At 36.2% G+C, this 20136-nt stretch overlaps 1 protein-coding gene across 3 annotated transcripts in view; it reads right to left on the bottom strand.

Annotated features, from left to right (window-relative positions):
• Positions 1 to 4342: 4342 nt before the first annotated feature.
• LOC109084201 (Krueppel-like factor 12) overlaps positions 4343 to 20136 on the bottom strand; it is a 42004-nt gene continuing 26210 nt past the window's right edge. For all 3 annotated transcript variants that reach the window (XM_042731390.1, XM_042731389.1, XM_042731391.1), the window contains exons 4-6: positions 15196 to 15331; positions 6340 to 6497; positions 4343 to 5794 (exon numbers count right to left, since the gene is read on the bottom strand). In XM_042731390.1, the coding sequence (XP_042587324.1) occupies positions 5613 to 5794; positions 6340 to 6497; positions 15196 to 15331 (476 nt within the window). In that variant the 3' untranslated portion in view covers positions 4343 to 5612. The remainder of the gene's footprint in view (positions 5795 to 6339; positions 6498 to 15195; positions 15332 to 20136) is intronic.

Below are 20136 nucleotides of genomic sequence, written 5' to 3'. Positions count from 1 at the left end.
AAGCAAAATAAAGCTGAAACACTTTCAACCTCTGAAACGATTGGGACGTGACAACCTCCAGGAGGATCCAATGGGAAAGGAATCCATTTGAAGTGTAGCAGGGTAAAATATCACAACTTTACAATAAAACCAAAAAAAGGGGGAAAAGCTCTGAATATATTTACAATACACACACTATACATAAATACAAGAAAGATAATTACAGAATATCGGCAAAACAAGAAACAAAGGCCATTGAGTAAATACTTGATTCCAAAGAAAGTAAAGTAAATACATAAACAAAGGCAATATTTTACAGAGACTCAAGGGGGGAAATGCTGTTCACGGAGGAATTATGCCGTACCACCAGTGTCTTGACATTCAGAATATTTCCTGCGACTGCTCGATTTCCGTAACTGGGGATGCATGAGAAGTTCACACGATTTTATAAAGTTAGAGGTAAACCAGAGTCCTGTTAATTAAGCAAATGTGTCCTTCAATAGGTGAGTAATACCATATAAATCTTATGCAGCTTCCATAGGAGATACATAAAGAATGTTCAAGAAACACCAACCGGGATATTTACAGCTTCAAAATGGTTCATGAGGCTCAGTGCATTTCAAAGGAACAGACCTTTGTGTCATGTCTGGGTTATTAAACCAGGGAAACTGTGAAAATCTTAATACTATAGGCACTCGTCATTATTGCATAACTTTGACCCTGTTTGCCTTTACAAAATTATGCCACAAAAAAACATAAGAATGCCAAAGGGGAGGGAAAGTAATGCAGAATTGAGTAAAACAACCCTTTCTTTTTTAGTTTTTAAGAAATTAAATCTTACCGGTTGCTTAACATGACTCTTGAATACTGTGTTGGAAACGCTTGTTTAATTTTTATTTTGCTTTATTCACATTTTTAGAGTCTATGTATAAAAACTTTGAAATTGCTAAAAATGAGGCAGCACCGCCCGAATACTGTAATGAGCTAAACATTTGATTTGATTGTTCATAAAAACTGCATGCAACTGCTACCGGTTTCACTTAAACCGGCCCTACATGTGCGTTCATAGGGACAGCCAAAAATGGACAATTCTGTCATCATTTACTCATTTACCTTCATGTCCTTCCAAACTTAAATTTCTTTCTTCTGTAGAACACAACAGCACTTGTTTTCGTCCTAAAAATGTCAAAACAAAATTCTTCAAAATATGTTCTTTTGTGTTTCTCAGAAAAAAAAGTCATACAGGTTTGGATTGACATGAAGGTGAATAAACAATGACAGATTTTTTTTTTTTTGGCTGAAGTATCCCTTCAAGATGACAAGCCTTAATTTTTCTCAAACATTGAACAGTTGAATTTTTTTTTATTATATTAGCTGAATGAATGTCTCTGAAAAATCTGCATATTACGTATAAACATAATAATCCCTTGTACTTTTAAAAAAGCCCTGTTTTAATAGGTATTTACAGCCTGTAAAACTGAGCAATATCTTTTCACTTTCACATATATTACAACATCTTAAAAGTATTTTTGTACAGAAAATAGTCATATGCAGATGAAGTGCCTCACATTACAGACACGCTTCAAAATACAGAATATGATGATAAGATACATTGGTGATTAATGTCACATCTATCTTAAAATAATTACTTCCATACTTCATAAAAACAAGGTGCTCATGTTATGTTCAAGCCCATATACAACAGAATACACACGAGTGTACACAAATACATAGTGAGGAACATAAAACATGGTGCATCATAATACTTCAGAATAAACAAACAAACAAACAAACAATGTTAGAAATGGATTGGTCATCTCTAACGGACAAACGGTTACTAAGTAATGAATGTTTCTATTGATACGTTTCCTTTCACAGCATTTGACTTTTGTTTCCTTTTGTTGGTGACGAAAAGTCCCTACATGCCCCAGCAACTGTGACTGATTGTAGATTTAGTCAGCATGTTCGATCACCCCTGCATGCACAGGCAGACCGTAAAGTCAATGTAAGTTCTAGTAGTATAGCTAATCATCTGAAAAGCGGTCACAAGGCTTTCTGTGGCCACTTGAAAGTGCATATGGATCACAGGGACAGAAGACTTTGACAGCTTATGACAGCTCTCCTTTACAGTTTTTCTCAGTCCCTTTGGTGCATTTCTCATATCAGAAATGAAATTCTCAAAATTACTTGTACAACCTCCACATCATCTAGTCATTTGTGCACATCATAAAACCAGTTTCTCATTCTTTTGAACAAGTTGCGATTGCTTTGGTACACTCATGTACATCTATCTGTGGTCTCCTACATTATCAGTTGCTAATGTCATGTTGCTCAAAATGTATAATATAGTTTTACCCCTCAAAACATCTAGTCTTTAGTTCATCATATAAGTCAATAAATGCAAAATGGTTCATCTAGTGGTCATAAACAGTCACGGACATTTTTTACACATTAATATTATTAGACTTTTTGTAAATTTGGCATGAATTGTGCAAGTGAATCTTGACTTTCACTAATGAAGAGAATGTAGATCAACCAATGCTAAACCATTTTTCTATAATAGCTCAAAGATTAAGCTCATGAATCTTCAGTTGCATATACTGTATAGACAGTTGACAACACGAGTTACAAATTCTGACAATGGACTTTCTTATTTTTTATTTTCATCTTTGTGCCCATATTTCATTTTCCTTTGCCTTTTCTATATCACAATGACATTGTAATGTGTGTGTGTGTTTTTGTAAGGTTGTATTTTGTTTTTGTTTTTTTTAGTTTTTTTGGCAGACCACTAGTAAAAGTGTAACTGGGAATTCTATCCAGTCTCATTCAAACAATATCCCACATACAGTAATGTGTAAATTTGTACTTTTGAAATGGATATCTACTGTCCAATACAGTAACTGTCATCCAAAATGTTGCGATAGTTTACATCAGGTAATACTAACAAAGTGCACTGTTTTACTGACAACATGACTAAGCATTTTGACTCTTGTTTGTGAACAATGACACAAGGACTTTTCATTCTGATGGCACTGATATGTTCATTGACATAAATACTTTTGAGAGATGAACAAGATTTGGAGTAAGTTACAAGCTTTTGCAGGTAATCCATGTGGTGCTGTTTGTACGAATTGTTCTGAGCAATGCACATACTTTTTTTGCAAATATTAAGGATGATTTGAGAAATGCACCAAAGCGACTGAGAAAAACTTTAAAAACAAAAAAACAGAACTTAGACATCTTAGTGAAAACCTCTACCATAAGGTGAACGGCACAGCGAGGAACATACAGTACAGTGAATTTATCTGGGTACAGTATGTAAAAGAATTAGCTGTATTCACACAAGTATGGCATATTGCTTTTTCTTAGTGTAGTGTGTGTCTATATATATGTTTAAGTTAAGAAATCTCTCGTAGAATGCTAGAACAGACAGACAGACAGACAGATAGATAGATAGATAGATAGATAGATAGATAGATAGATAGATAGATAGATAGATAGATAGATAGATAGATAGGAGAAATTTCTTAAATAAACATTAGAACAGATTCTAATATCAACAGATATGGCTCAGTAAATATTTGAATCACTTTCTAACATCTCCAACATTAGACTGCATTTAAAAAAGAGAGAAGAAAAACACTAAAAGAGCGTACCAGGGATCCCTTTGTAAACCAGCTCACTGGCTGCCCTCTACTGGTGACTTTGGAGATTGTTCAATTGCTGTGACTTTAGGATGATGCTAAAATATATGTGGGTGAAAAAATGTGTCAAATTTGTACATTGGTAACACTTCACAATTAAGCTAGATTCATTAACATTATTAATGCATTAGGTATCATGACCTAACCATGAACAATACTTTAAGAGCAAGGTGAAGAGTGTAATATATCATGAATAAAATAATACTATATGTATAATTTACCATTTACTTAAGATTAAAAATGCTTGTGCATTCTAAAGTTTGGGGCCATAAAGTTTATATATATATATATATATATATATGTATATATATATATATATATATATATATATATATATAATTCACACTTTTTTTTTTTCCAGAAAGGATGCATTCAATTGCTCAAATTTGACATTAATTTATAATGTTACAAAAGATTTCTATTTCAAATCAATCACTTTCTAACCATTAAAGAATCCTGAAACAAACTGTATCATGATTTCCACAAAAATATTAAGCACAACTTTTAATAGAAAATGTTTCTTGAGCACTAAAGGATCATGTGACACTGAAGACTGGAGTAAGAATAAATTAAATTTTATATTAATATGTATATTATATGTAAATATATATGATTATTTAAATTAGAAAACACTTGTTTTGAATTGATTCATAATTTTGATCTAATAAATGCAGCCCTGGTGAACATAAAAGACTTTTCAAAAACATTAAAATTCTTACTGACCCCAAACTTCTAAATGGCAATGTACATTTTTAATTCAATGTTACCAAATGCATTAACTAATTGAAGTGTTATCAAAATAATTACCAAATGGATACACTGATGTTTGCAAAGACACTTCATAAATACAAAGTGAAGAACAAATCCATTGAATAGTGCTGTTGTACTGACCATAACTGACATTAGGCTCAAAAGCAATCTCACAAAAGGAGAAGAAAACAGAGGACATTCAAGAGATTTCCTCAGCATAATATTCTAGAAAGTTGTGAAAGACTACACCCCCGCTAGAAATCTGTATCTGAATGATAGAAAACAAAGCGGCACTGGTATAAAGCCAATGTTTTGACCATGTATATGGGTCAGGACCAGGCCAGCTCACCCCTGTGGTGCTCGGAATAAGTATATTGCTCTTCTGTCTCGAGTTACCTGTCTGAGTAGACCCTCATTATCCAGATTTACACATATTTTCCTAATTAGTGACTCAGTGTGATGAAATTAAGACAAATGTGGAGAGTAGACAGCAGAAGCCCACCTATACTTTGTCTGTTAATCGAATTCAATCAGTTTCGTATAAAATCAACAATTGCGAGGAACAGAAGATATTATGATCCAAAATGAACATTTTGTTGTGTAAACTCATTCGCTGGTGTGTTAACCTGTATATGGCAACCTTGGAAACCTCCGGAATCACTGGCCCAAAGTCTTCATCATTAGAAGATCTGCTTAATCCTTCTCAGATACTTCTGGCTCTTGATGTTCCGCAAAAAGGTAAATGTAAAAAATTGTGCAAGCACACCAATTCACGGTCACGCTCCCCTTTTGCATCTGTCAGAACAACACATAAAGCCATTCCACTCTGCGTTTCTTTACATTGTAGAAGTTGAGTGAGAAGCAGCCATGTTCAAACAGACCACACAGATGATTCAGAAAGGAAAAATCAGAAAACAAACCGTTTGTCCGAGTGAAATAATCCTTTGAACAGACATGAGACAATCGACATACTGGACTCCAAATGTTTCAGGACTCCTCCCTCCCTGAATGGACCCCGTTTAGCTCTGCAAATGTGGGGAAAGCATCATACTCGTCCTTGGCTTGCTCTTTTATCCTCACTCTCAGGGGCAGGGATGGCCATTTCTGTGTCCAGCCCAGCTGAACACTTTTGGGGGAGATCCAGCTCTCCCGTGTGTGTGAGTGAGTGAGTGGGTGGCTTCAAACCAGCATGTGTCTGCGACGGTGCAGGGCCAGATGGTCTGAGCGGGAAAAGCTTCGGTCGCAGTCCCCGCACTTAAAAGGTTTGACCCCTGTGTGTTTACGGTAATGCCGTGTCAACTCGTCCGAGCGGGCAAACTTCCATGTGCAGCCGTCCCAGGTGCACTTGTATGGCTTCTCACCTGGTGGAGATGATGGACCATACTTAAGCAAAATAAACACCACTGTCATTTTGGAAGTATTAAGGAAATTTAAAAAGACTGGATGAGGGAATAGTTTACCCAAAAATAAAAATAAAAATAGCCATTCAAGTTGTAAATGAGTTTCTTCATCAGAACAGATTTTTAGAAATTTAGCATTACATCACTTGCTCACCAAAGGATCCTCTGCAGTGAATGGGTGCCGTCAGATTGACAGTATTAAACTCGTTCAGTTCATCAAGTAACATCTTGTAAAGTCACAATTTTTGGATTGGAGAATCAATATTATGATAATGATCTCGATGATGGATTTGTTTTTTGCTTCCCAAGACATGAATTAATGGATTTGAGTCATGGGCTCTCATTCTGATGGTACCCATTTATTGCTGATCTTGGATAGGCTGAGTGTGTCAGCAAATTTTATTTTGGGGTGAACTGTTCCTTTAATTAACCAGAAACAATACTCCAAATTCAAATAAAGTGATAATAAAGCGAGGTGTACAGATTGTATTTGTGTGCTGACAAACCTGTGTGTGTCCTCCGGTGTGCCTTTAAATGGGAGCTCTTGGTATAAACTTTATTACAGCCAGCAAAATCACACCTGTGGATGCGTCTTTTCTTGGAGTCTGGAGATTCAGGGGGCTGTGGCCGTCGAATGCTCTCAATACTGAATGGTGACATGGAACTGAGAGAGAGAGAGAGAGTGAGAGATTTTTAATCACCCTGTAGTATAGAGCATTAAAATATTATCAACTGACCTTATTAAGCATCCTAAGAAATAAACTGAGACAGCAGCATGTACATAAGCTAGCTAGCTGCTTCCACCATGTGGTAACATGATATAAAACAACATTTTGAAGCAGTAAAGACCTGGACTAAGTGTTTTCCTCACAAAGTGGGTTAAGATTTTGGTGCTTTTGAAATAAGTCTCTTATTGTCACCAAGACTGCATATATTTGATCAAAAATACAGTAATATTGTGAATTATTTATACAGTTTAAAATAATTGTTTTCTATTTTTTAACGTTTTAAAATTGTATTTATTCCAGTGATGGCAAACTGAATTTTCAGCAAGCATTACTAGAGTCTTCAGTGTCACATGATCCTTCAGAAATCATTCTAATATTCTGATGTGCTGCTCACAAATCATGTATTATCATTATAAAAGTTGAAAGCAGTTGTGCTGCGTAATTTTTTTGTAAAAAACGTTGATTTTTTTTATTTATTTATTTATTTTTTATCAGGACTCTTTGTTGTTTACATAGCTAAATGTATTTGGTTTAATTTTTGATCAATTTAATGCATATTTGCTAAATAAAACTATTTCTAAAAAAGAAAAAAAAATGGTATTCTTACTGAACACAAACTGTGTGTGTGTATGTGCGCATATATATATATATATAAGCCTATGAGAGGAAAGTCAAAAAAAATAAAAAATAAAATCAAAATGAGATGCTACTATCAACACACATATTTTCACAAGTTGCCATCCCTAAAATTTATGAAAAAAATGTGCTCAAATTGTATAAACTGTAAGAAACAAGTAAAGCATTCACTAACCAGCATTTTACGATTGTTAACAGAGGAAAAAAAAAAACGTTATTTGACTGCTTGCCCATATTGTCCATAATGTTCTACTCATTATGTATCACTAGATGGCGCTGTAGACCTGATGCATGTTGATGGTACAATGCAACACTCTAAGGCCAAAAACATGTCATCTTTTTCCTTACAAAACAAGCCATAATTCTTACAGAGATGTGACATTTGTTGCTTGTAAGTTTGCTGTTAACCAAATCCAAGGGAATGTCTTAACATGCTCATTCCAATTAATATTACACAATATTGTATGATCAAATGAATAAAACTGTACAGTACTAACATGCTGTCTGTTATGATTGCTGTGAGAAAATGAATTATTGCCATTCCAGACGGTGGGCCTGCTTTCAGACTGTAAATCTGGCTCTCATTGAGGATTTGTACATATCGACCAATGAGCTCACTGAACTGTTGGAGAAGAGCATAGAGCCACGTAAGTGTGAGGACATGCTGTGTTTGAAAGCAAGAGAGCATACGAATCATTTTATTCCATTTCTCCCATAGGTAGAGACAGAGGAGAGCCTAATTTCATTACACTGTCCTCGCTCGCCTTCCCTTCTAAGGTAATAAGAGCTCTATGTCCCATGCTCTGCTGATTGGCATGGGCTGGGCCTGGCAATAAACGCAGAGGGGGCGGAGCCAGACAACCCCTCCAGTGAACTGGCTCCACCACACGCAGCCCACTTCCTGTTTCTCCCCTGCTCCTGGGTCACCTGTTGGTGTTGGTGTGCTGCCAAGCGAAGGCCTAGCGGAAATGAGCCAATGTGTCAGAAATGAGGCTGAAATCTCTCTCTCTCTCTCGCTGCCTCAAGCAAACACACATAGAGAGTGAAAGAGAGAGAGAGAAAGAGACCCAGGAGGGGAGAAGTGAAATTGAGAAGAGGAGACAAAGAGAAGCTGAGAAAGAGGCAATGAGCCAAACAGGTTTTTGTTTTTTTTCTCTCTCTCTCAGAGAAATTACAAGAGAGCGAGAGAGAGTCATTTCTGTGAGAAAGTAAGTTGGTGGCAGATAAAAATGGAGGGGGTTGATGTTGGAAGGAGAGTTCGGAGGGAGTGAGGGCGCATGAAGGGAGTGACAGGATTTACAGTGGAAAGACTTTCAGCGGCGAACTCTCACAGGATGTTTACAGTCTGATATATTTCAGAGGGGACGCCACTGACAGAAATAGTGATACAGTAGTCTGACTCGTGAAAAAATGACAGGTACAGATGGCTATTCTCCTTAATGAAAAGGGGGACTCGTCTCAAATTATCATGTGCATATCCAGTACACATCAATCAGTCAATAAAAGATTCAATCTATCTATCTATCTATCTATCTATATATATATATATATATATATATATATATATATATATATATATATATATATAGCTGTAGTAATTTAGCTCTCATAAAGTTCTCATATGTTCCCCAGGTTGCAATTTTTTAAATCAAAAATACAGTAAAATAAAATTTTATTTGAATATATTTTGAAAACGTAATTTATTCTAGCTGTAGTAATTTAGCTCTCATAAACCTGTGTCACATAAACCTTTGAAATTATTGTAATGCTGATTTGGGCCCTAACCATTTCATTATTCCATTACTTCAGTCTTTTGGAAATTATTGTATTATGCTGATTTGGGCCCCAACCATTTCTTATTATTAGCAACTTTGAAAAGAGTTGTGTTGCTTTATATTTTTTTGAGGAAGCTCATACATTTTTACCAGGTTTCTTTGATGAATAAAAAAGTTCAGAAGACTCTACACTGTGAATTTTTTTTTTTTTTTTTTTTTTTTGGGGGGGGGGGGGGGTGGCGTTAAATCTGAATACATGGGTTTTAGAAACTATTAACTAGCTAAATAATAAAAAATGGCCCACGTTTGATATCAATACCAGCTAAATCCATTATCAATAGATCTACAATCTATAAACATCGGTTTAACACATCTCTTTCACAACACTATTGTCCACAGGCACAAGGTGTCCTCTAGATTCAGGTATAGATTCAGATACGTTTTACTTAAATCAAAGCCTTTTGGTGGGTCCCGCCACTGATCCAACCATGTCTGATGCTCAGATGATGCCTAGACCTTTAAAACAGCTCTTGTGTGAACCCTGCATAACCATGCCATCCTGGCTTTGTGCTTTTGTCTTTGTGTGGAGGGGGTGGGATGCATGAATTCTTCTGTATGTTGAAATGGTTCTGAAGCATTTTAATATCAGACTGAATTGAGCTCTTGGTCTTTTTGTCTCTGCTGAATGACCAGTGAAGTAAGCTTATTGCTCAGGGCTCAGGGTGTTCTCTTGATACGCTCCTCTAAACATTTGTCACAACAAGACCTGCATCTCGTCCAGACTGCAAAGAGGAATAACAGAGAAGAACCAAGAAGGCAGGGGGAGATTAGGTTAGACCACTGAAGGTCTACTCTAGGTACTGTATAATATAATATAATATAATATAATATAATATAATATAATATAATATAATATAATATAATAAATACAAAATGATATATTAGAAATATAAAATGATATACAGTATAGAGAGAAAAATATTGAATATAAATAATATAAAAAGTATTTTTAAAAAATTACAAAGGACTTTATATTTTGGTGGGTATGGACCCCTATTGTAGAAAAGAGCTATTCGAGAACTATATGCTATTAAGGGTTTTGTTGTTCTATAGAGCTATTATTTAAATCAGTGCTAGATGAAAATGCTAAAAATAACATTATTTTGTGTAGTTGGTGTAATTCAATGTGTTTACACAGTTTAAGGTTCAGAAAATACATTATTTTCCACATAATGTACATTATTGTTGCTCCTCTCTGCCCTGCCTTTCTGAAACACATTGATTTTTTACCAAACTCATCGTTCTGAAAAGTGTGGTGTGCTCTGATTGGCCAGCTGTCCAGTGTGTTGTGATTGGCCGAATACCTCAAGCGTGTGACAGAAATGTTACACCCCTTACCGTATTTGGAAACACACAGCATCTCCACGACATGGCGCCTTTCTTTGCGTAAACATTTGGGTAGTGTTATGCAAATCTTCCAACACAGTGACATACATTTTTGGGGTCATTAGGGTGAGGCATTTTAGGAAGGTGTGGACGAGTCTTAACTTTTATAAAGAATATCTCTTTGGGTTTGAGACTTTAGTCTTTGCAACTTTACGGATCTTACATGCACAAACAGCTTGCAACACTCAAAAGACAAAGGAAAACTTAAAATGGCATCATATGACCCCTTTAAAATTGTCCATCATGCATCTTTATTACTGAAGTTTATTAATGGTGCAGTAATGCAATAACATGCGGGAACTGAAAGTGTGTAAGTTGTATGTGCAAATGTGTGTGTGTGCAGCCTGTCTGACTGAATGGCCTTGGTGACTCAAGGAACCCAAAAGAACCTGCCAGGGCCACTTTAATAATATTACAGCCCCTTTTATAATGGGATTCATGGATAATGCAACACACACAATGTAGAAACCATTTGTCCAAAATGCAACCAATATAGATGTATTTGTCACTCAAGAGGCTCTCAGAGATGCAAAAGTTGGGCAATGACTTTTGGTCTGTTCATCTGAAACTGATATCAGCAGCTTAAAGCCAGATATCAACATATGACAGCATCTGGGCTCTCACTCAGCGTGTCATGCTGTGTGATACAGGGCTTCTTTAGCTGCATGGATATTTAAATTAAGTGCAGAGCTGGCAGTTCACTCTCTCCTAAATTGGCTCGTCTGGTGGTGAGGACGGTCTTATAGTGGAGACTGAGTCATTTTGGGTCGGCTGTGACTGGCCTCTGACAGGTCCATGAGCCGAGGGGGTTATTTTAGTCCCGCGAGGCCTCGCAGTGCCAGCCAAACTCTGCAGCCACAAATTCGCCCCACAAGACAAGGCATCATTCCTACTGTTAGATGCTCCGGTCTCACTGTAGACTGCATTTCAATGCCTAGCCTTTATAATTTTCTGGTTGGATTGTTGTGCAAAAACACTGACCCAATTAAATGACAATATTCTTCATCAAACACGTCTTTGATGTGATAAATGCCTATTTGTTCTCGTCCATTGAGTCCGTCGTGCTATCGGTGTTATTCTTGTGGCAACGCTGCCCACAATGTTATCTTATTTCACATGCTAGAATGAACACAGCTGCACACATGCCCTCTTTCTCCTTTTCTCTCTCTCTGTAAACAGCCAAAAGCAGCAGCTCTCCCCATAACACCATTCCTGTAAACCTGATTAAACTGTGTTTTGGCATTCTGCTGCACTGGGGGGCAAAGTCCTAGTACCGTTCATCTACAGCACACTCGGAGCAAAGGGAAACATTTACACGGTGTCAGTGCGAAGCTTTGACATACGGAGGAATCCTGAAATACTTTCCAAACCATTTGCCTAAATAACAGGCAGACGTGCAGGGTGCTGGTAGGGGGCTGGCTCATAGAAAACTCTTTGGGAGAAGTCCTAGACTGTTTTTTACTGCCTGCAGGCTTGAGAGTCTTCTGGTTTTGATCATGTCACTGTCTTTAATGAGATGACTACCTCATCTGAGTGAAGACACATGGAGTTGTGCCGTCAAGAATGGGAGGTGTCAGCAAATGTTACCAAAGAGCCTGTATTACAAAGAATGCCCAACAAAGAAATGCATTGCAGTTTGAAGAAGTCTTGTAATAGGTGGTCATTTCCAACTCTTCAATTAATTAAATGGATAGTTAGCCCAAAAATGATCATTCTGTGATCTTTTCAACTGTATGACTTTGTTTAACCTGCAGAACACAAAAGAAGTTACTTTGAAGAGTGTGTTTCTCCATTAAATGAAAGTCAACCCTGATCGGACACCACTGACTTTCACTTTATGGACAAAAAAGGATACCCGTTTCAAAATATCTTCTTTTGTGTACCACAGAAGAAAGTAAGTCATACAAGGGTGAGTTTACAAACAACAATGCAATTCATTGCTTAACTATCATAGTACGATGCATTGTTGGAGAAAGGAACTAACTAGTCAAAACTGTTTCCCCAAAACTTAGGAAGTTTGTCATGCATTCGTCATTCGAACCACGATGGTTAGAAGTAGGGGTGTGCAGTGAAGCCAGTATTTGTATCTGTAACAATCACAAAATGATTCATATCTGTATTCGGATAAAACCGGAACTTCGTACAGTTACACTTGATAAGACCATTATGTCTATGGTTTTACAGCCTTTCTTTTTTTGTAGTTATCACTGAAAAAATATGCCGTATTTTACTAAAATATTTTTTATGATTATAACATTTATTTGAATATCTTCTAACAGTCTGAGCCGATAGCCTTGTATAGGCAGTACTTCAAGATGCAGTGTGGTTGTGCTTCGGGGAACACAAGTTCGAGTCCCAGCTTGGGGACCTTTCGTGATCCGATAAATTAGTATTTAAATATCTTCTAATTAAAGCAGTAAGGGTTCCTATGAAGTTTAGAAATATGGAAATTGATTTATGTAATTTGCAGGTCTGGAAAAGTAGCTATGAAAAAAGAGAACAGAGCATAGAAAAATATTTGCGTTTTGACTATTTGCCCTATTCAGTGTTCTAAATATAAAATTAATAATTTCTAAAAATAAATGTATCATAAAAGTAGATAATGAGATTTTATGACAAATGTTTAGTGATCTGAACACGACTGAATTAATTCAAGGCACACTTTTTCATTACGCAGAACTCTTTGAGCAGTTTTTTTTTAAACTTCACTAAACAAATGTGCGTGTGCCAGCAAAAGATAAAGAAGCAAACATGTAGTCCTAGTAGAATATGTATCTGTATCTAAGCTGATTATTAGCCTACTCTTGACAGTGAGCTAGTTTGGTTTCTGAGAGATGCACAGAGAAGCAACAAGCTAGAGGTGTTTGATTTGCACTCTTTTCCTTCATAAAGTTTATACATTCATTCACTTCACACACTCATTATTGCGTAACTTTAGAGGTTTGTTTAAAATATTGTGCTGATCCCCTGGCTCACCTGTTGTCTAGCAAACACCAGACTGTGCCAGCCTCAGCCGAATATCCGGGCAGATTTATTCATTATCTGTTATATAATATCTGTTTTTGAAGCCATTATCCATGCCTTTCCGAATACGGTATTCAGCTTCGGGCACACCCCTAGTTAGAAGTGTTGTTAATGACGTCGAACAGGCGGTGGAGTTGTAACTTCTGTTAAATAATCATTTCAAGATCAAATTAATGTCAAATTACTGATATAAATGACAACGATAACATTTGAGGAGTGCTTTGCTATTTTTGTTCTCTTCTAATTTGCTTTATTTTGCAGGTTTCCTTAAGCTCAGCAAACACTGTGAAATTTTGGCCACGATTTGGTTGTCTGAGACAAATGTTGAAAATCCTTAAAGATTCCTATAATCCTAGGCTAAAATCCGTAGTTTTTGATTGCTGGTTTGATGTTCACTGACAGCTGATTAATGGCTGTTGCGATCAAAATTTTTACCACAGATGAAATTCTGACAGTGTCAGAACATTTTCTGCACAGTCCCTACAACAAACATCAAACTGTCTTTGTTTTTCAGGACAAGCCATGGTCAGAATTAATGCTAGAGATTTCTTCTAACCACCATAAAATCCAGCACTTATGAAATTCCTACATGTTGCCTTTGTTGTGATAAACACAGGTTGCGTCGCTGTTATCATGTGGGTGTGTAGTGCTGATTACACTATTCTTCTTAAATATGCCGGTATTGCCGTCATTCATATACTTTTCATGATAGCCAACATTTCAGCCCCACATGTAATGCAACTCACATTCACTGAAATGCATATAGGTTGATAATATAAAACTCCGGACAAGTTTTCTTGCACGCATCCGTTTTTAGCTCGTCTGAACTGACATACAGTTTGACATCAATGACAACTGAGATCCCAAAGTGTGACATGATCATCATGTTCGTATAGTCTGTCAAGCAATAATCATAAAGACTATTAAAAATCGGCTTTACATCACTTTGAAGTTCCTTTTAGGTTCCTCTTTAATTCACTTAAACTACAAGTCTTAAAATAAAATTAAAATGAAATTACAATTAGAAAGTTAAAATATGGAATGAAAGATATAGATGGCACTAATTGTCAGTTTGCTTATTTTGCTTAAGTGCATGATCTATTTATGTCCATATGTCTTGCTAGCAAGAAACTATGATTTCTAAGCACAGGTCAGATGTTTATTGCAGATGTTTATTGGAACTATGGATTCATGAAAGATTAAATCTATGCTGGTAATGACAGAACTTGCAACCATAATTGCCTAACTTTGCTTTTGGGAAATGCACCCCAGGTTGGGAACAACATGAAGCTGAGTAAATGATGACATCATTATTAACATAATTATCATTTCTTAACCAGAGGGCCAGCCCCACTAGGGCCCCAAGACATCTTAACATTATTTATATTAAGTCATATTTACATAATCTTAATTAAAATGCTAAAAACACTAAAAATATAAATATACAACATTAAACTGGCATCATATTTTTGAGCGTTTTTTTATACAACAAGAAACGTATCAGTATAAATAGGATAGCCTTCAAATACTGTCTTGGACAAAGGGAGGTTTGGACTCAAAAAGGTTCAGATCTAGTGCTTTAAAGTCAAACTAAAAAGCAGAATCTTCAAACACACAATATGAATCTACATTATTAGCACTGCATCAACGCACAGTTTTTTTTAGCTGAAGACAGTCAGTGTGCATATGTTGAAGTTTGATTTCCAGTGCATGCTGGTGTGTTTGTGATAGTGTGTCTTTAGAGAATACTCACTCCTGGACTGCTCGTGCTATAGACAGCGCCGCGGATCCAGTTTCATTAACACTGTCCAAGGTCACGTTTGGCAGGTCGTCATCATCACTGTCACTTTTGATTTGTCTTGGCGACAGGCCATTGGGGTCTGTTTGTGCTGCCGCAGGGGGAGGACAACAGAGGAAGAGGTTAGTTACAAGACTGTAATATGCGTACCGCCCGAGGCTATTCTCAGGCCCATTCAGCAGCTCACAATATGCCACATGACACTGAGCAGAAATTAGCACAGCATTTCACTGTGTTTCTTCAACTTTTGGCACTTTAATGTCCCAAGGGTTGATTTTTATTAAAATGAACAGATTTCTATTTTTTTCTCTTTTTTTCTGTTTATTATATTAAAGTCACATTAACTTTTGGTCACCATTATCATACCTTCATTATTTATATCTGCTACTTTTTAAATGGCCAAAAATTAATTATGCCCAATGAAATAATAAATGTTCAATAAAACATGTAATTTCCACCACAGAATGCTGTTAAACACAGTACATCATTTTAAGTTGGTGGAAATGAAATTGCAGTTTATTTAATAAATGTCCACAGGGCCAAAAGGGAACAAATACATTATTAATATTATAATATTAAAACATATTGGTATTAACCAGGCATAATACATCAGGTTTTCCAGCTACAGTAATTTAGCAAATACTATTAAGACAGCTTACACCTTTTTTTTATTTTGAAGTTTTACTAATTTTTTGTTTGTTTTGTCATTTTTATTAGCTTTTGTTAGTTGTTTTATTTAATTTTAGTACGTCAAATTAAATGAAAATGAGAAAATCTTATCAGCTACATTTAAGTTTAAGTTTTCAACTAATACATATTAGCATATTTCAGCTTTTTTTCAATTATTGTAAATTATTTTTGATATTTTTAGTTAACACAATGGTAACAACACTGGTGTGAAGTGACAGAATTTCCGCCATTTGATGTTTAATTTACAGTGTTGTGGAGGGGCATTTTGGACCAAATATATTTCACCCTAAAAACCTAATTGGCGTGTGTGAGTGTAAATATATATATATATATATATATATATATATATATATATATATATATATATATATATATAGATAGATAGATAGATAGATAGATAGATAGATAGATAGATAGATAGATAGATATAGATATATTAGTGTTGTCAAACGATTAATCACATCCAAAATAAAAAAAAATTGTTTACATAATATATATGTGTGTACTGTGTATATTTATTATGCATATATAAATACACATACATTCATAAATATAATAAAAAAAAAAATTTGCCTGACTCCTCGCGGTGCCACCCATCTTCAATATCCGCCCCACCCCATTATGCAAAAAAATGTATTTCTATATTAAATATATTTCTATATAATATAAATAATACAAATATAAATACATGTACATATTTTCAAAATATATTCTGTATGTGTGTGTGTGTATTTATAATTTTAAATTTATTTATAATAATAACTAAAGAAATAAAGCTAACCAATACAAGAAAACACAATAAAAATATGATAACAATAAAAACATGATTTCAGAAAATTATCTGCTTTTGCAAATAAACTCTTTATATATATATATATATATATATATATATATATATATATATATATATATTAAAAAACAAACTATGACCTGATAAAAAAAAGTAAAATAGAAGCATTTGTCAAATGCATAAATGTAAATGTAAAAATGTTTTTTGCTTTATTATATTGCACCTGGTTACAATGTAATACTAAGACAACAGTTAATATCATATGATACATATGAGGTGTGTTCTTGTTTGTGAGTTTGTCATCAAATACAGGTTTTTTTATTCAGACACACCTGTATACAGCATGTCAGTGTTTTAGACTGGCAGTCCCAGAACACCCAGAACGAGAGCAGCATTCTCCCTGACTGCAAGCTTTGTTAATATTATGTGGGTTTTGGCCAGCCTGCAGGGCTACGCCTCTAATTCACTGCTCTCTCAGCAGTCTGTCAGACCTGATCCTGGATCAGAGGTGTCCGTCCTGTCTCCCATTCGGCCCTGGGCAGTGTGTCCTGCGGGCATGTCACCAGCACAGGCGATCAGATGCCCAGAGAGCGTCTAAAGACAACAGAGCTATGCTGCTGCTCACCCTTTGTTTCCAGGATGTTTGACATAGTTATGCTGCCAATTTATGAACTTCTGTATGAATGATGGGAACACCTAAGATGTCAAATATATGGTCTCATAAGTAAAACATTTTGAATAAAACGTACAATTAGGGCTGTCGATTGTCAGGGGTTTTTTTTAAATGTGACTGATTATTGAAAGAAATTACACAATTAAAACAATTAATCATGTTTCCACAATTTTCTACCATCAGGGCAAGTTTTTGTGAACTGCTACTACACACAATGGACATCAGCAAACCAGACCACACACTGTTGCAATTAGTTTTAAAAAAAATACAAATACATAAATACACAATGATCGCTGAAGAATCATATGATATTGAAAACTGGAGTAAAACTTAATGAAAATCTTTTTCAAAATTTTACCAACGCCAAACTTTTGAATGGTAGTGTACATACATACATAAATAGATCCAGCAATCCAGCATTCCATTTTTGATGTGCAACCCATCAATCAAGAACAATACATTACCTTAAATGTCACATGCACTCTCCTAACTTTATACCTACTGCTTTTTACTGTTATTCTTTACCAAATTCAGCACAAAACTGATTCTATCCCTTTCAAAGGGTAGTTTAAACATCCACTTTAAAGAGCCACAAATGCTCAGCAAAACTGATGGAAGATTTCAATGAAAGATTAACTGGACATATTACAAGAGCCTGGAGCTCTTCTCTCTCCTCCTCCATTCTGTCTACTCAGGCTAGAGACGAATCAGTTATAGCATATGCTTTGTAACCTCTGTATATGAAGTAATGCAAAACCATTCACATCACTATATTCTACATTCCCTGCGTCAGTGTGGTACTAGATCAATGTTAAAACAGATTTCAAATAATACTTGTATATTGTTGATTCCCCTGATTATTTTAGTGCAATAAATGCTTTTTAGAACTTTTAATTTGCATATTATTATTAAAATTGTATAATTTTGATTTTTTATTTAATTTACTTCTTTTATATATTTATATTTTATATTTATATATATACTTTTTAATGTGCTATATACTTTAAATAAATTATGTTTGACTATATTTTTAACTAATAATTTTGAATATACTCTATAATATGAACACTGTACACAGCAACGGCAAATAATACAGTCTGTCTCTGCCTCTGTAGATTCTGTCTACCATAATCCATTCACTCTACCTACAGTACATAGCTCGCCTGGATATTCCTTAAAAATGTCCATATAAAGACAATGACAAAAGCGGAGTTCATAAGAGGTGGTGAAGCAAACCCCATGATTTCTTTCTCCTGTTGTTTCCAGCCATAGCCTGTTTCCATGGTAACTCAGCCGGAGACAGAGCTGTGGAGAAGGACACACCCCCTCCCCACCTCCCCCTGGCAACCTGTACACGAGTATGCGCATGCAAGCGTAAGTGTGTGCCGTCCATTGTGTTTCCAGCCGTGACGAAAACATTTATTCGTGAACATTTTAGTATAAATATTGGCGACCGGTGCACTTCAGAACATAAGGTTCATACTTGTGTCTCAAAATAGCGGTAATGTTAGCGTCAGTCACTATCATGTAAGCATATCATCACTGACCCCGCCCAGGTCTGACCCCATTTCCTCTGTGCTGCTCCAGAGAACTCTGGGTGGAGTCCATGTTGCTATGTGCCTGACTCCGCGCGGTGCCACCCATCTTCAATATCCGCCCCACCCCATTATGCAAAGCTTGTTTTTCCTCTCTTTCCTCCCCTGAAGCTGAGTGAGACACCCAGTATTTTAATCTTTCTTCTAGCAGGATGCCCAGCCCTGCCCAACCATTTGGGACAGACACCCTTCCCAGATAAACAAGAGGTTGAGCAACAAACAGCTCCCTTGTGCCCTCCACTCAGGCCGAACACTATTTGACAGCAACACCCAGAGCATCGTGGCTTAGTGCCAGAGTATTAAAACTCGCCCTACAGGAAACCAACCCCAAACAGCAGTCCCAGGGTGCAGTCGGTGAGGTCTCGAGAGTTTGGGAAGGCACCGTGCAAGATGTGTGCTTCTGATTAGGGCATGTGGTGAGGGGCCGAAACCTGTCTGCATGACCTTGGACTCAAGACAACTACGCAGATTCTATGTTTGCAGAAAGCACTTTCATCTCAGTAAACACTATTCTGTTTGTTAGAAAAGCAACAGTGTCTTAAGATAACCCACAGTTGTGGTCTTTAGGGTGGGAAGTTTAATTTCTTGCCCACCAGGCTCTTTTATCAACCACAAGCAATTAAATTTTTTTTTTTCTCAGAATAAACATATATAACTCAAGTGTCTCTTTAACTATGGGCACTTTTAGGGGAAGTCATGGCCTAAGGATTAGAGAGTTTAACTCAACCCTAAGGTTGTGGGTTCGAGTCTCGGGCTGGCAATACCACGACTGAGGTGTCCTTGAGCAAGGCACCGAACCCCCAACTGCTCCCCGGGCGCCACAGAATAAATGGCTGCCCACTGCTCCGGGTGTGTGTTCACGGTGTATGTGTGTTCGCTGCTGTGTGTTTGCACTTTGGATGGGATAAATGCAGAGCACGGATTCTGAGTATGGGTCACCATACTTGGCTGTATGTCACATCACTTTTCACACTCTCACTAGTTAATTTAATTTGTCTACTAACAATGTCCAACAGTAGACATACACGCATTCCAGAATAATTCTGTCATTTTTGTCATATTTTTTTTCTGGAGGTCAATGAATATTTCCACCACATCACCAATGATGTATTGTGATTAATAGAGTTATGTGGTGAAAATTACATTTT

This window comes from Cyprinus carpio, chromosome B9 (genome assembly GCF_018340385.1).
Source record: "Cyprinus carpio isolate SPL01 chromosome B9, ASM1834038v1, whole genome shotgun sequence".
In the NCBI taxonomy this organism is placed as follows: domain Eukaryota; kingdom Metazoa; phylum Chordata; class Actinopteri; order Cypriniformes; family Cyprinidae; genus Cyprinus; species Cyprinus carpio.
Note: the sequence above shows the minus strand (reverse complement) of the source record. Positions and strands in the feature narration are given on the sequence as shown.